The sequence below is a fragment of the Austrofundulus limnaeus genome, unplaced genomic scaffold, assembly GCF_001266775.1.
Source record: "Austrofundulus limnaeus strain Quisiro unplaced genomic scaffold, Austrofundulus_limnaeus-1.0 Scaffold22, whole genome shotgun sequence".
NCBI lineage: Eukaryota > Metazoa > Chordata > Actinopteri > Cyprinodontiformes > Rivulidae > Austrofundulus > Austrofundulus limnaeus.
This window is the reverse complement of record NW_013952424.1, coordinates 3,298,547-3,316,493: the sequence shown is the minus strand read 5'-3', so window position 1 is coordinate 3,316,493 and position 17,947 is coordinate 3,298,547. Positions and strand designations below refer to the sequence as shown.

At 38.8% G+C, this 17,947-nt stretch overlaps 1 protein-coding gene across 9 annotated transcripts in view; it reads left to right on the top strand.

The window, feature by feature from the left end:
• The window catches only part of magi2a (membrane associated guanylate kinase, WW and PDZ domain containing 2a), a gene marked incomplete at its 5' end in the record, with an annotated part of 97,574 nt that overhangs the window by 75,537 nt on the left and 4,090 nt on the right, over positions 1–17,947 (top strand). For 5 of the 9 annotated variants that reach the window (XM_014004279.1, XM_014004277.1, XM_014004274.1 and 2 more), the window contains 6 exon segments: positions 461–718; positions 1,164–1,349; positions 4,024–4,240; positions 4,793–5,018; positions 5,842–5,994; positions 11,312–11,450. In XM_014004279.1, the coding sequence (XP_013859733.1) occupies positions 461–718; positions 1,164–1,349; positions 4,024–4,240; positions 4,793–5,018; positions 5,842–5,994; positions 11,312–11,450 (1,179 nt within the window). 9 annotated transcript variants of the gene reach the window in all.

Genomic DNA, 17,947 nt, shown 5'->3' with positions numbered 1-17,947 from the left:
GATTAATCGATTATTAAATTAGTTATCGATTATTTTAATAATCGATTAGTTGTCGGTTAATTGATTAATCGTGGCAGCCCTAATTTGTTGTAGATTTTCTCTAATCTGAACTGTCAGAATTACACAAATACATAAATACTTTCACTTTAGTTTTTTAATAAGTGATGCTAAAAGTTCATAAACATTACATTATAAACAAACAAATTATGATTACAAAAAATGCAATCTTAATGTTAAAATACGAAACTTTACTAGTACCTGTATTAGTACCTTTTTGTTCAAAATGACTGTTTTCTGTTACATAAACCTCTATAATGTCACTTCTTATGCTCCCGTAAAAGTTTACCTAAAATGAACTTGCCTTATTTTGCTCAAATACATAGCGATGATTCAATCTGCTGAYTTGTTGGCATCATCATCCTGTTTGACAGACAGCTAAGTTCTCTACCACCCCCTGCAGGCGAGTCTTGTCCGAAGAACGGCCAAAGCTCGGGCTCCGTCTCCACGCAGCACAGCTCCCCGCGCAGCGACTTTACGTATGGGAACAGCACAGCCCAGGCTCCCGGCACCAACATGGGCAACGCCACTGCYGTTTCAGACGGGACGTCAACTGCTAACGCGCAACCCAGCGACGTCAGCATCAGCCGAAAGGAGAGCGAGGGCTTCGGCTTCGTCATAATCAGCTCGCTGAACCGGCCGGAAACGGCCACAACGAACAGTGAGTCCAGTCATTGTTGTGGAGTCAAGTAGATGCTTGTCTACAGTCAGTCAGAACAGCTGCTTCAGGTGATGAATCCTCATAGAAGCATGTTAACTGCTACTAAGATGAGTGCCAAACTTTAGTAGACAAGGTAGTTAGTCACAGCTGAATAAAAAGTGAAGCATCTCTCAGTCTAGCTTGTCAATTATACATATCCTTCCACAGCACGTCAGTCACACACATCTCTACTATGCTGCTGTGAGCATCAGTGCTTCGCCCACACACACAAAAATATTCTGGATATCTTACGTAAKCCTGGGCTGAACTGCAGAATGAGAAAGACAGCAACAGATTCTGTCAGTCCGTGAGTGAGTTTGGTGTGAGCACGGACAGGAGAGAGGGGAAAAAACAAAGAAAGAAAAAATAAAACTGATCCGCTGCTGAGAGCCTCTCTTTCCCACAGCTGTGCCCCACAAGATCGGCCGCATCATCGAGGGCAGCCCGGCCGACCGCTGCGGGAAGCTGAAGGTGGGCGACCGGATCCTGGCGGTGAATGGTCAGTCCATCGTCAACATGCCACACGCCGACATCGTCAAGCTGATCAAAGACGCAGGCCTGAGTGTCACGCTGAGGATCATCGCACAGGACGGTAAGCAGACCCTACATGTGGACAAGTTGCTCCGGACAGTGATGTAATGTTATTTCCTTAAAAAGACACTGGTAATCCCAACAATTTTAATCATTTCAAGCTTTCAGAGAATCTTCTAAGCTTTCAACAATGAGATTCTGTTGGGCACGAACATATATTCCTAGTGGGCTTAAAGTTGCTACAATAAATGCAGCTGACCTACATTAACAGATGGACAAACTGCCTCCTTACATCTGCTTGCATTGTTCTGCTGTTTTGCCATTCTCAGCATTAAACATTGGAGATATTTTTGTGGAGGCTTCGACCATTAGTTCTGCAGTAAAACAATTCCTTTCTAATTAATTGACTTGTATTGTCTGTATTGGTTGGGCAACTTTTATCCTATTGTGATTTTCTTATTGTTTTCCTGGCAGGCAAGTGATGGARGTAATCAGCCAACAAAAGCATTGAAGAATGAAATTTCACTTCTTTCATTTCTTAATTTGTACATTCCTGACACTTTCATTTCTCTCCTCATTTTTTAGTCTCGTCTTACAGAAATGGACTGCTATGAGGGAGAACTAGGGGAAGAAAAAAGTTATCCAAACAACAGTAACCATGTTTTTGCTTCAGAGATACAAGTTAAAGCATTACTATTAGAAAACTATTTTTAATGATGCAGAGGAAAAAGTCTTGAATCATTGCATTCTGCTTCTAAGAAGCCAGACTTTCTAGTAATCTTTAAAAGAGAGATCTCGAGTTAAAATCCCGGACGAGCCCCCACATTGTCACAACAAAAACTGCGAGAGACTCTGTTGCAAAACCATTGATATGTATTAGCTGAAACAAAAACTGTTTTGTTTTCTAATATACAAAATAACAAAAACCAAGACGTAAGTCTGTGATCATTTATGAATGAGGGAATTTTATGTTGTGCAGTTTAGGCAAAATTGAACATTAGATTAGCTTTTAGCCCATCATTGGAGTTTTGATAATTGTATTTTCAGGCTTTCTATAAGTCTTTCAAAGTTTTTTTCACTTTCACAGGGTTTTTTTCACTTATTTTCTGTCAAGTACCTGACCATGATTAAAGAAATGTTTTAAAATATTAACTCAGCTCTACGATTCATTCAGGACAAAAAAAAACGACTCTTAAAAAAGTGCCAAATGTAACAGTTTCACTCACAAGAAATAGGCACCATACAGTGTTTTAATATAATTTTGTATGTATTTTAAATGCTTATAATACTGTTCATCTATTGAATATTGTATTTTCGTATTGTCAATTGTTAAACCTAATTTTATTCTCTGGTTTAAGAGCAACTGTACAGAATTTTATTTATTTATTTATTTTGTAAATAAGTACCCAGTGTCCAAAGATAATATTTCAAAGACATTTAAAAAAACCTGGAGAAATGATTGATCAAGACCAGTTTAAAGGATTCTTTAAAGGGGCAATATAATGTTTCTCAGGCACATATTTAAATACTATACCATAATAAAGTATCTGTCACCTTTAATTGATATTAAAATGCTGTTTTTATGTTTAAATAGAAAATAAACTTGTCTTCTCATCACTTCCTCCTCTAAACACCTTGAAATTGGCCTCTGTCTCTTTAAGAACCACCTTCCGCTTCTGTCCCATCCCATTTTGGKGCCGGGGGGGGGGGTTTCGCGCGTGCGCTATGATGCAGTTTACTTGGCATCTGAAAATACATTTCCTCAAATGTATTTTAAATCTGAAAAGAGCTTCACTGAGTGAGAAGTAGCGTTAGGAGCTCAGCAGACAATTTCAGTTTCACTCGTTGTTTGCTTTATTACTGCCGAGAGCCTGCAGGAGTCATGTGCAGGGTGTGTGGGGGTGGGGAGGTGCGCTCCGTGATGAGGAAGCTCRGCTTAGAGACACAGCCCAGATGCGGAGGCGGTTCTAGTCCCAACCTATCGTTTTTGCTCCCCTGCCTGCTGCCTCAGGACACTACAGGATTTCTCAAACATGCATGAATGAGTCAAAGTAAGACTTTGGGCATGTTTTTGATGAGAGGATAACATGATATAAAACTCAAAAAAAGTTGATTTTACATGATATACAGTAGTCCCTTTAAAAATCCAGCTCCCTGTAAGTCAAATATGAAGATGTTTTAAAACATTTGCACCATTTTGTGTTCCAGATGCTTTTTGTAAAGGACCCACCTGTGCATCACTTTTTGATGCTCCTTTTACAGGCTTTTTCTCTCCTCCAGGTGCGTTTTTAGAAACTGACACTTATTTAGCTGAGAACAATCTCACAGGCAGGAGAGAAGAATCATGTAAAATATTCTAAATGGGCTGTTTTAATTAAAGCAATGAAAGAAGCAAATACTTACTTTCTAGTCATCAGGACTAAAATACATTATTCACCTTAACCCTCTCTTGTGGTCAACAGGGTTCCCAGCATGCATTTGGTCCGTGTATATGATTTGCTTGAAATAAAAACTACATATATATTTTTTGATTTGTCTAATAAAAATACCATCAAAAGTCATATTTTTGAGTGTTAAAAGTTTAAACACAAAAGAACAAAGAAATATTTTTGATCCGGATGATGAAATTTAAAATAGTTGTTTGTTCTGCTGCCCCCTAGTGGCTCAAAACAAACAATAAGAAGCATGAGTTGGAGGGAAATACGCTCTAAAAGTAATATATTTCTGTATCACAGAGGTCAGCAACCCTCCATCAGCCCCCACCTCTGAGAAGCAGAGCCCCATGGCGCAGCAGCACAGTCCGAAGACCCATCCCAACCCCGCAGCCTCCCAGTCCAACCAAGCACCGACGGAACCACACACCCCTGCGGTTCTGCCCAACCTGGTGCCCCATCAGAGCCCGGTGACCCAGCTTCCCGCCCCTCCACCACAGACCTACACCCACGACGGCAGGTAAAACACAAAGAGCTGGGATGTGTTTCATAGTTGTGTTGTACATTTTCTGATGCTTTTTAAATATTTTCTGTCCTCTGGGAATACAGCTACCACTGAGATGTTTGTTTGATCTCTTCTGATTTTCTTTTTGTCTCTTATATTTTGTCTACTTTTTCCTCCTTTTGCCAACATTACTGTTTTTTTTTTTATCTCTGTTCATCATTCACGTTCTTTCTCCCAAAGTTTGTTGTGTAACATCACTTATGTTTTGTGGACTGCTGAATAATTTACAGTACGTGTACCGCYGCTTTACAGAGATCTGCTGCATATTTTACCAAGAACTACAGAGTCCAAAACCCTCAGCGTCATTGTCTTTCCCTCTGCTTTACACAAGATCCACATGTTTTTTTATTCAGCATCCACTTCAGAGGAGATCTTTTTTTTCTTTTCTTTTTTTTTTTACATTAACATTTTATAAGATTCCTGAATGTAGTTTTCCTGCTTTAACTGAAAACTACTGGTTGTGAAGCTCAAAGCAAGCGGTTTCTTTCAGCCYGGTTTGTCTCGTAGTTACAGGTCTGAGGTGAAGGCGAGGCAGGACGTGAAACCWGACATCCGACAGCCACCCTTCACGGATTACCGGCAACCTCCGGTAGATTATCGGCACCCTCCTGTGGCGGACTACAGGCAGCCGCCAACGCTGGACTACAGACACCCACCGCTGCTCGACTACAGACAGTTAGCCTCCGACACCAGGCAGTTTGCCATCCCAGACTACAGAATGCCTCCAGTTCAAGTAAGAACAAACATCTATGAAATAAGTTCTGATCTGTTTCCACTGAATATGGCAGTAAAGTTTCTTTAAAATCAATATTTTAATGTGTCAAACCACAATAAATAATGCAAAAGAGAAAGCTTCTGGATTTATCACCCATCTGTTGATAATTTAACCACGATTTGTATCATTTTGTTTGGTTCTAAGGCCTTGGGTTTGACTGTTTTGTGTCCACCAGCTGCAGACAGTGATGTTTGATCTGCCAGGCATAAACCCCAAAACAAACCACACTATTAAGCAGATTTAACAAAGTAAATACCATTTTAAATAGCCAGATTTCTTCTAGATTTGGCATAAACCAAAAAGCGAATGACTTTTTTTTTTGTTTGTTTTTGGCCAAATGTTTACCTTTTATGATCAGACTGTGATTTTAATATTTATTTAAAATAATCACATTAATGCTTTTTGACGACTACACACTTGAATGGGGATTTTGATGATTAATCGCTTCAATTAAACCTTTCAGAWTTTTGCACTGCCTCATTACGTTATTTACTTAGAATATTAAAATGTGTTTGTTGGTGAGCTGATTTTAGCTAATTGCTCTTTCAGCTGATTTAGCTGTTAAGAGCTGTGAATGGGTCAATTTAGAAATGCTCAACGACCATTTCTGTGGCATGTTTTTCACACAATCACTGTTATATTCTGTTGTTTCTATCGAGTTTTATTGTTTTTTTTTTCTTCATTGTTGCTGTTGAAGCCTTTCTTATACATCTCAGTTGGATTGTTTCCCCACATTTGCTCCTCACAGCATCTAATCAGGTTTGATCTGTGTCCATTTCAGCTCTCGCAAGACTTCGACTTCTTCACGGTGGAGCTGGAGAAGAGCGTGAAGGGCTTCGGGTTTAGCATCCGAGGAGGGTGGGAGTACAAAATGGACCTGTTCGTCTTGCGTCTCGCCGAAGATGGACCAGCCATCCGCAACGGGAGAATGAGGGTATAAAGTCTTTTTTTTTTTTTGCCAAAGCTTTTGCACCCCTCTTTAAAGGTTAAGCGACTCCCTATCGTTCTGGATTACACGGTGGTCKCTCACTATAATTGTGTGATGTTATCAATGACTTTTCTCTCCTTGTAGCAACATCTTAAGCTTGTGTTTGTCATTTTGTCCTCATGAAGCCCAGAAATCTCCTCCCCATGATTCCAAAACTCCTCTCTTCCCTGCTTGTAGCATACATCAAAATTAGTTAGATAAAAGGAATACCTAAACGTAAACTATGCTTAAATGTTTGCACAGCTGCGCCTCCCTTTTTGCTTTAGTGGCTGAAGTATCAAAGGGAGCGCACACATTTTCTGAATTTATAATTATGTAACAACAAATTGTTGAAATGGAGCCCTTGACTTTTTGTCGAGCTCCATCACGGCTCTGTACACCAAAATAAATTACATCTGTAGGAGCTTTATATTTTCCCCTGTATTTGTCAATCTCCTTTGCTTTCTTCTTCCCATTCTTGCATCTTTAACAACCTTTGTGTTTGGGGCTGATAGCCTGAGTATGCTCTACATTTCTTATCTGTAATGAACCTGTCAAAGATAATGTGTGCAAAATGCCCCTGAGGGAGGTATTACTCTCCCTCCTGGATGGTGGTATAGTCCGTCCAGTCCAGTGAGCCCAGACGCACGAGGAAAAAGGAGGAGGAGGAGGAATTCCCTCAGGGGGGGTACTTATATTCAAGCATACGAGCTGCTGTGAAATATGACCATGAGTGGAAATGCATGTGATGTAAAAACAAAACTGAAATAGTGTGCAAATACGAATTCACAAATGTAAATTAAAGTCGGCTACACAAAGCAGAAAGGAAGCAACAAGATGCCGAAATCATAGAAACAGAGTTAAAACTCTGAGTTTTACAAAATCTACAATATTTAAATAATCTTAAACCAAGAGTAATGCAGTTTGTTATTCCTAAAACGACACTTTACTCTGAATCACGAGATCAACCTTCTTAAACTTGAGTTAAATTTCTCTCAAAAAGCTCTTCATTGGTTCATAACTAGTTTTACAAAACAGAACATGTCACCATTAACAACATTACATCAACCTTTTAAGACTGCAGAATGGGCGTCCCACAAGGCTCTGTTTTAGGACATATTGAATTGCTTGTTTTATTGATGATTTTAGTTTAAAAGGCTCAAGCAAGTTTTCTAATCAGATTCTATTTAGACAACCTGGGCACAAAACAAACATTTTATCACTAATAATGGGATACCCAGTGAGACATTAGCTAAAAACTTGTCACACAATAAATAATCACCTGAAGAATCCGCTGTTGATGGGCCTAGTCTTCCACTTCTCTGTTTTTCTCAGTGTATTTGAGCACAAACTGCACAAAGTGCTGGAAAATACTGCTCAGAAAATGAGTTATAAAGCAACTAAAAAAAACAAAAAGATTTTAAAAGATCTTCAGTAAGTCCAGAAAATGATTCATACAGATTACAATATCCAGATATTTGGATTTGAAGAGTGGTTTAAAACTTTTTCACAGCTATCTGCAGGTTTTAAAGCAACAAACATTAGTGTTTATTCCAAACCAATATCTCAGGTTAAGCTTTTTATCTGTATCATTAAAAGTTTTATTATTTTGCAAATCATTATTTTATATCTTAATTTGAAAATGTGTGCCCTTTTACTGAAAATTAAACAACAAATGTAACTGTTTCTTCTTTCTACAGATCTTTAATATGTCTCAAGATAAACTCAACAAGATGTTTTAATATCTTAATATGAAGATTTCTTTTATTATTACAAACACAATCTATTCAGCAGAAGTTTTTTAACCTTTTAACAGCTGCTTTTAAAGTGAAGTGATTTATTATAACAAAAAAATGCCATTTCAACAGATTTTTAACCCTTTGACTCATCAATAAATCTGCGCTTTTAGTGTGCAGAGAGTCTAATTGAGACAACTCCCTCTTCGTTTCCACGTCACGCTCTCTGGTTTCAKCATTCACACGCTGTCCATTCAGGTTTATTCCCCTTTTTATTGAAGATGAAGATTGAAAATCTGCTCGGCTGTTTGGAGGTCAGAATTAACAAGCGAACTGTTTTGCCCTCCACCTCTTCCACCTCKCCTCAGACCACTGTAATGACACCTAATGTTCCACCCCCCACCCGCTTCCCTCTCTCCTGACTTCAAAATGCCCCGACGATTACTGGATGACTTCTCCATTTGTTAGCGTAATTGTGCAGCTCATTTCATCTTGTTCCTCATGAATCCTCCCCATTAGTCAACCTCAGAGCTGTCTCTCGCAGGCCCAGGAAAAAAAAAAAAACAGTCCAGCTGATATTTATGTCTTCGAACAAACCTGTTTTTTTTTTCCTGTGGTTATTCATCTGGATGAAGTGATAAAAACAAGGTTTATGCGACTTATTTTGATCTGCTTTTTTTGTCATTTGTACACCAGAATGGGGCACATTAGCTCCTCTAATTTATTTTCTCCACATGCTTCACAGTTGCTGGTCAAAGAGCTTTATTGATGCACCAAAATCTATAAACGCAGCTTCTGTACTGATCTGAACTCGCACACGRCGGTTTTTGAGTCATTAGCCATGAAGTTTGTGCCTAAAAAAATTTAAAGACTAATTCTTTCCTTGAAGACACTAAAACTGRAGTTTTTATATTGCAGAGTTAAAGTTCGACATGAATGCATGCACAAGCAGCTTATATTTTAATTCAGTGGTTCCCAACCTTTTTAGACTTGTGTGAACCCTGAGCCATTTTGTCATACCACTAGTACTCCTTCAGCCAAACTTAATGATGATTCTCCAAAACTATAATGTACTACAACTGATTATTAAATGAAAAATATTTATTTTACCCCCTAGAATGTTTAGTTCTCAGGCATTTTTTTCAACTCAAATTAAACAAAGATTAAAAACGTTGCCTTGAAAGTAGGGTTGGGTACCGAAACTCKGTTCCAGTATGGCACCGGAGCGAACATTAACGGTAGTACACAGACCGAAACACAACTCTTAACTTCGGTGCCTCAAAGAAAGCTGTTAATTTGCGCCCTCTGGTGTTCACTGTTAACAGTGACAGCCTTGGCACACAGTCTCCACAGACGCTCTTGTACGAGGTTCGACTTGGCTCGGTCTCGGCCCAATGTGCCTGTCCAAGCGCGCTCCACAGCCGCGCTGTTTCAGAACCTCCTCTCCGGTGGTTTGGGTAGAAGACGAGTACAGCAGCTATGATTTTGATGTCAGCAGAATTCTGCCTGTGGATTAACTCTTGGATTGATTGACAGCAAGTTTCCTCGTGGAGAGAGCTGCTYTTGTTTAGGAATATAAGTGTGCAGCACGATACGATGACGTGGTGAAAAAACTGCCTTTTTGGTGATCTTTAGAAAGGCAGAACTTGTAAACACTTCCTAGAGAGAGCTGAAGGAGACGAAGCTGAGCAGACGGGAGGTTTCCAACAAATGACCGCCCATGGTTACACAAGCACCTATCTATAAACAGCACCATGAAAATAAATAAATTAATTGATTAATTAAAAGTGAAGTCCGAACGGTAAGACCACAACGGCTTTTTAATTTAATTTTAATTATTATTATTGTTTTTTTAATACAACAGTTGAAGCTGCTGCGGATGGTCCACACATTATCACAYCCACAGAGTGAGGGACACACTGCGTGGAGACACACAGACACTGAGCAGAACCGACCTGTCCCAAAGTGAATCGAGTAGAACCGAGTTCATGGAGAGGGGCTAAACAGGTGCTGCTGCAGTTAACAGTTATATATTATATATTATAKTCGAGATGTYGAAAGCAAAACAGTCCAAAGTGTGGTGTCACTTTACAAAWTAKGATGCAGAAACTTCCACCTACAACAAATGCTTTAAGAATATTTGATGTAAAGACAAATTATTAATGGTTTTAAGTTAATATGTTGGTCAATTTCAAGTTTGACTTTGCCTCAGAAATAGTCATTGCTTCATAAACCTCTGTGTGAGTGTGTGTGTTTTATTTATTTATTTATTTTTAAAGTACCGATTTAAATACCATTTAGGAACCGGTACCATTTTGAAAGTGTCGATTTAGCACCGGTATCTAATTAAACCCTTTCAATACCCAACCCTACTTGAAAGTGAATAAGTAATTAAATACRTAAAGCAGGCAATGGCAGGTGCAGAAAACACCAGTGTCTAAAATACATTGTATTGTCCAAAATACGTCAGAGACACACCCAAATGAGCAAATTCTGTTGAGATTCCACGTTTTATGCTGGATTCCATTTTGTTTTAATTCCATGTTTCCATCTGCAATTTCTGCATTGCAGAAATCATAGGGCCCTACATATCTCAGTCCTATTTTTATTTATTTTTTACACACCTGGGAAATGTTTCCACATACCCCTGGTTAGTAATCTGCTTTAGACTGTGTGCAGGGCTGAAGGACCTGTCCAAGGTCCTGAAAGTGCTGGAATGTTTCAGGATTTTAATGCACTGTAGATATTGTCTTGATTTCAAAACCATACAACTATTACAGCTAGCCTTTACTTGGAGGAAATACATTCAGGAAAGTGGGGGGAGTCTTTATAGATTCAGACATTTTTCTGATGACACTGATCTGTAGTGAAAGTATGGAGCAGGTGGAAGAGAGCCTGAAGAGGTGGAGCCATGAAATTAAGTATAAGAATTTGCTAAATAATGATCTTAATAAGTTCAGTTTTATTTGTTTGTCTCCATATTTCTCTACATTCTGGATTTCTTTTCCTTTTTCCAGAGCAATCTTCTAGAAGGAATTTGTCTTTTTTTTTTTTTAGTTCATAAAGCCTTCAAAATAAACAAATCCAGTATTTATCTCACCTGTTTTGGTTGAGGCTTCCTCCTCCACCCTTCCTATTAATCCTTTTATTGTCAATATTTAATAAAAGAACAATTTTAATGAAAAACTACACTAAAAATGATTTGTTTGTTAGATGGGAAGCCCTGGCTCGTAATGTGGAAAAAGTAAAAGAGCCCAAATAAACACAAATAGATCTTAATTAAGGTTACTCAGGCAGTGTTATATTAATCTTTTTTAGTCTCTGGTCCCTGCAGTTAAAGTCTCTAATCTAAGTTATTTTTTTCTCATGGGAATGTCTTTTTAATCAACTAAAATATTTTCAGCTCATAGCTGTTTATATTTTCCACATTAACAACTTAGTTTACTTTTTGTTTGTTTTTGTCCCTTCACTGCTGCAGCTGCAAGTTTTGTTTTTCCTCTCCAGTCAATTATTAACACATTCTTTCTTTTCTGCTCAACAACATGCAGGTCGGAGACCAAATCATTGAGATCAACGGGGAGAGCACTCGRGACATGACCCACGCCAGGGCCATCGAGCTCATCAAATCTGGAGGCAGACGAGTTCGGCTCCTGCTGAAGAGGGGAACAGGGCAGGTCCCAGAGTACGGTAAGCATCTAACATTTATGTTCAACAGAGAATTACCTTTTTCAGAATCATTTCTTAACACTTAAACTGTATACTCTTACTTGCTGTAATACATCTTTAATAAAATATTCTGGCATGTATTTATATCCATATTAAACCTTCTGTTTTTATACTCTTGTACAACCCATTTTTGAAAAAGTTGGGATGTGTAAAAAGTGAAAGAATTTGGTAAATAATCATTTGCATATTTCATAAAACCCATATTTTTTTATTTCTACAGCAGAGCTATTCACCTAAATTCTTTAGGGGRACACGGTTACTCAAAGTCAGCAGCTCAGGGGCCAAATATTTAGGTGGGTGGGATTTGGGGACAGTTGACTGATATTGGTAGGGGAAACACTTCAACCCCTTAGAATGTTAAACTGTATCTCAACCCTTAAAAGTCTGTAATTACAAAAAATTTGTATTACTCGAATGCGATACAACGGGGGACAAGAGGAGGACAAGCGGACTGTCAACAGACAACTGAGTCTGCAGCGCAGAAGAGCAGGGAAAGAAGGATGGGGAGAGGTGGGGAACCTTTTTCTAGTGGCAAAGCAGGTGAGAGATGGTTGTTTAATTTAATATTTTTTATTACAGACTCTGAGATGTGAAATAATTTTGAAGCTGAATTTTTGAAAAATAAAAAATCAGATTTGAAAAAATCCGTGAGACTTCTCGATGCCTCTCACCTGCAAAATGGAGGGAAATCTGCAATTTATGGACAATCTGTACAAGTTGACATATATGGCTYTATGTAAAAGACTAATCTATTTTTCATAATAAACTAAGTAAAAAATAATAATAAAAATATTTTTTCATTGGTGGGCCAGACTTAAGTTACACAAGCAACCAGTAGAATAGCCCTTCTCTACAGTCCATAAAGGCAAAGTTGAAAACAGCCCAGTGGTAGAAAAGTGCAGCTTCCAGTCTTCTGTTTTAAATAAGTGGGACTGCCCAGCCTGTTATTAACACAGTTAAAAAGCCTGCCTCTCTGATGGTATGGGGTACATTAGTGCCAATGACATTGGCAGCTGGTGTATCTGGAAAGGCACCAGCATTGCAAAAATAAATAAATAAATAATTTAAAAAGGGATATACAGTTTTTAAAATGTTTTTAGTGTCTTTAATGTCTTTATAAAATTAGCAAATCACTGTGTTTTAGTTTTGTTTTAATTTTGCACGTCTCAACTTTTTCCGATTTGGGGTTGAATTCTGATTTACTAAATTGTGCTTTAAAAATCGTGCTAACTGTTTGTCTCTTCTGTCTTGACTAACACTAGTTTATCTTCTGTCCATTTTCAGTGATCTATCACTAATTGATTGGTCTAGGTTGTTACTTCCCCTTCTTTAGGAATGGTATCTTCCAGTCTCTCCATGTGCATGAAAAGTGACAAGCATGGCTCCCCCTATTTCCTCCTAATGGGCCACTCTAAAGACACGGTTTGTGACTACACCAATGTTTTTCTCATCATTTAACCCTGGCTTTCTGTGCTGTGCTGCTTTTGTAGTGTTGTTGTTTTTGTTCACCACCCTTTTTTAGGATAATGGGACCTATCAAAATAATCTGAACACCTTATTTCGCTGCAAATAAACGTGCAGACGTGCCCTTTTTCCCCCCCCACCTTCCTCCATTGTGGAATAATCAACAAAGCTGCAGGAGTTTTATAAAATTAGTGAACATAACTCACCGTCCTGGCTGAACCATAAATCAACCTCCAACCGCTTCCTCTAGGCCCCAAAAAATACCAATGTAAGCAKTCAGCCTGAGTCAGCTGGAGAGGTACGTTAAATATCGTAGCCGTAACCCGGTTAAATTTAAAAAAAAAACACCACCCAGCACGAATCAAGCCCAAAAGAGGAATTTTTATTCATGCAGCCCTGCTGGTAATAAATACTCACTCATGTGGCCCCTTTTATCAGCATGATGTTCACTTTTCTTCATACTTGAAAAAAGCCATTTTTGTCGTCGCCMTCCCTGGTGACGCTTTATTTATCGTCATTTTGGTTTTATTTGATACCTTCCGRCCGTTAAAGGCAGGAATAGACCCGTGACACGCCAGGGGTTTAATGACTGTTTGGAAAATCTTGAGGTGATCCTGCAGCGCTGAAATATGCGGACGAGGATGTTTTATTGTGGTCAGCCTAATGATACGGCGCTCAGTCATCGGAGATGCTCTTTATTTGTTTTCCCCCGACCAACCCTGCAGCCAAGAAACAAAAGCAATATTTTAAGCCACAAGTTCTGGTTCTGTGTGGGCTTGATTCAGCATTTCATCACCAGCCAGCTGCAGGCCCTTCATTTACATACAGGAAGGTTATGTAAATCAAGTGCCGTCATTAATTTGGCTGTTTTAAAACATTTGTATACTTCTGCTAAAAGGAAGCGAGTCASTTTTCCTTTAGGTTGTTGAGTTCAGCAATACGGAACAATAGAGTTTAAAATAAGACAAAATAAGATAAGGAATAAAAAAAATTTATATGTGTGGATTTGTGTGTAACGTTTCCACCGAACCCCACTTAAAAAGATYTGAGCTGTCCCTTTAAGTTACAAAAGCTTATTCTAAACTACATATTTGTTCAGTTCACCCACCACCTTTCATGCCCAAGTTTCAAACTAACATTTTAATAAGGAACTAACTAAATAAGTTATTTCAAACCTTAAATATTACACATAATCTCACAATATTACAAGATGTTGATTGATGAGTCAGCACTTAGAGTATGTGTTTGGGATGATTCTCAGCTACTTCCATACCAGATTTTACCTCAGCCAGAGCTGGCCCTAGTCAGTTTGGAGCCCTAGGTGAGATTTCAGGTGGTGCCCCTCGAGCAATTTTCTAAATCTCATTAGTTGTGTTTCCATCAACATTTTTATGTGCATTTGGGTTTTTTTGTCTTTGATTTTAGTTTTTATCCCAACAAACCAGGTTGACCGATTAAAATAGTTAATAATTAGCCTGTCCCTTGCCTTCCTACGCAGTTCCACTCAATTGCTTCGTCTGGGATTTCTCCCATAGACAAGGATTTCTTTGGGAGCATTTCAACTGGGCCAATCAGCAAACAGAAGGCGGAGTTTTGAACGACGTTGATTTTCTGCGCAGTGTCTGCTAGTTAGTTTAGCAATGGCAGTGGAGGAAGTGAATGAAGCCAGTCTGTGTTGATAAGGCTTCCAAAWTMAATTAAATTTGTCTGACAAAGCAGCAGCTCTCATTTACAGTCGTCTCGTTCAGCTCAGTACTTTTCTCCTCTCCTCTCAGTAGGGTTGTTAGGTCCAAAAGTTTCAAGAGTAGTAGGCTATTTAGAAAACATATGAGGAGGGTGTTTACAGAGTCCAAAATCTGCATGATTTTTATTTTTATTTTATTTCTTTTTTGAGGACTTCATCTTACCAGGTTTTTCATAAATACATGAAATTCTTGTTTTATTTCCACATAAGATACATAGTTACCTCACAATTTAGCTTTGTTGTGATGCATAAATCACAGTTAAATTAGGTTTAACTCGTTTTATTTTAATTTTAGAATGAATTATAATAATATTCTGCATTCTCCTGTGGTTTCGCACAAAGTCATCATTAGTAAAAGATGCTTCATTTGGCTGCTTAAATTGCACGAGCCGTGATATAAACAGTGTGTGGGCATTAGTCACCTTCATAAAGCAGGAGATTAGATCTGCAGAGATTTATAACTGCAAATGGATGAATGCACAGGAAGAAGGAGGTTTTTTTAAGGCGTTTTCTTTTGCATCCGCCTGCCATCAATTAGTCTCCACAGGTTCCTGCGGCACCTGCTTCTGAAAACAAGTCCACTGGTTGTTTGGCTTGCAAAGAGTAAAGAAAAAAATGTTTAAAGAAAAATGAGAGGAAATGCCCTGAATGATTTCCCTGAAATCGGCTAAAGAAGCTGAAACTAGTTAGTTAGCTAGCTAGAAACTAGTTRGGTCAAATGGAGGAGAATGAAAGGTAAAGAAAAAGCTAGCTTAAAGCTAAAAAATTATAAAAGGTTAGCAAAAAGTAAAAATTTGAATGTTTTCACACGAATTAAAACCTGGCTTGGAAAATAAATAAAACTTCTTCTCAGACTGTCTGAAATCGCCAACAAAATGATCACCTAGCTGGTGAGCGTCTGCAGTGTGTACTTAGCTGAGGAGGTGGGTAAACACAGGCTGAAGTTGTACAATATTTGCGCTTGATTAAAAAGATGACACAGTGTAAATTGCTGTGATTTCAGCGTATTTCCGCAGCTCCTGAACAACCATTTTCCTCTTTCCCCTGCCGTTTAATGAGCGTTTATACAGCTCGCATATAGTTTAAGCTGCTTTGTTTGATTTATTGATTAAAAAATAAGGTTCTGCAGAAGCATGCTGCTTCCTGTTTCAGGACTACTGTAAAAACACTCAATTACCTGGTTTTCTTGTTTTTATCTGACCTATTTTCTGTCTGAAAGTCTTCTCATAATTGGGCCTTGTGGTGCTAGASCAGCGAGCCGAGCCCCTGCCCCCTGCCCGGACCCCTGAACATGACTGATGGCCGAGGGAGCGAGGCTCGCCGGTGCAGAAACTGGAGCTAACAGTCCGTGAGAGTGGAGAGTTTTAGAGGAAGGCGTCTGGGATTCACGGCGCGCTCAGCCTCGCTGACGTACCACCCTGTCGGGCACATCATCCATTTTAATAAAGCTTTTTTTTCCACCAGGCTGTTTGATTGGGTCGGGGCCTCAAAGAGAGCTTTGGGGGYGCAGACTGATGTCTAAACGTGGTCTTGTTCTGTGGTGCATTCAGAAGTAGGTTAATAGCGTTGCTGTGATGGTTYCAGCTCGTAGAACAGGATCGATTGCTGTGATCGGCAGACAGCGGGYGATGATGCTTTGAAGCATATTTGTGTGAACATTTGTCCATGAACCGCTGCAGGGATTTTAATAAAACTCTCAAAGTAACCTACTGGATCAAGATGGACACCACAGCATAGCAACCTTAGCCAAAAGAAAATGTTAACTGTTATTTTTTTAGATATTGAGCTYAAATTTGGTGGGATGTAGCCAAGAGTCTTCCTCAACTCTGAGCACAAACTGATCACACAAGATCTGAGTTCAAAACCTTTAGAGTTGACTCTTTTTCAAGATTTAACCAAAATGGCTTCATTGTTTCACAACCAATGTTAAAGCTCTAGCATGAAATGTGGTGAGCGGTACGTGTTCCTTCAGGACAGAGGTGGGCACTGTCCCGTGCATCCGCTAACTCGCTAATAGCGTAACTAATTTTTATTGAGCCATTTAGCATTTGCATTAGTTTTATTAATTAACAGACTTCACTTCTGCTAAAATATCATTGTTTTTTTTGTTAATAATCTTAGAATACATGTCTCCATATTCTTAATAAACCCAAAAATATTCTGTTTCACATGCAACCGTGACACGCCAAATTTTAAACAAAAATTTGTCAAGCAATAAAAGTCCACACTGAAAACTACTGGCAAAAGTCAGAATTTTYTTTTGTTTTCCCAGCATCCTTTGCGGCTGCTTTGTCATTCAGATATAACTTTGCGGGTTTGCTGCAAAATAAAAAAGKGAAAGGAATTCGCTTATCCCCGCCTCCTCGCTCTGAACTTCCCGTTTCAGTTAGCAGGGTTGTAGCTCCGCCTCCTGGCTTTACTGAAACAAACTACTTTCTCAAACCTCTCAGCTAAACGAGACCCGAACACTTTTATCTGTGATCTATGAAGCGTTTTGAATTAGCTTAGTTATCATGTTACACATTTAGGTTTGGTTTGACATCTGTGAATAGAGAGGAATGGTAATAGAGAGGAATGGTAATAGAGAGGGAACTGGGCGTGTTCAAAGTCAAAACCCGAGTGCAGAATAAGCTCACTGTTCTCATTGGCTGCCCAATATTGAAGGAATTTATTAGTTAGATACTGATTYAAAGCACCRCACCATTTGTCTTAGTTTCCTTTTTAAGGCTTGACTTTTGTAATCTATTGTTAGACTATTGTAATGTCCTGATTAAAATAGTTTTAGGTACATGCCCGAAACACCTTGACAACACATAATAAACCGTTGTTAAAAACGTTAGATGAGCWTTGCTGTTCAGAGTGTCTGCGATTCAGCCGTAGGCCTGTAGTGGGCGTACCAGGCACTGATGATCCTTATATATTAGAGACCGGAACTTCTGGTTTCGGGCAGCGCTGCTCTGATGGCTTCAGCGTAAGAATTAAAGACTTCTACAAACAACGTTTAGAGCTCATACAAATGTTTTACCTTGGAAAATTCAATTACACTTCATAAAGAGAGTTGGTAATTATAATCTCAAGGGACTGGAATTGTTCGTGAAGCCTAAAATTCAAACAAGTTTGAAGGAACGCTGCACGTCTGTGCAAGGAATTAGACTGTGGAATGTTCTTGATAATGATTGTAAAAATGCTTCGCCTATGTTTTGTGTTTAAGAAAATGGTAAAAAATTTGTTTATTGAAAAAGTATGAAAT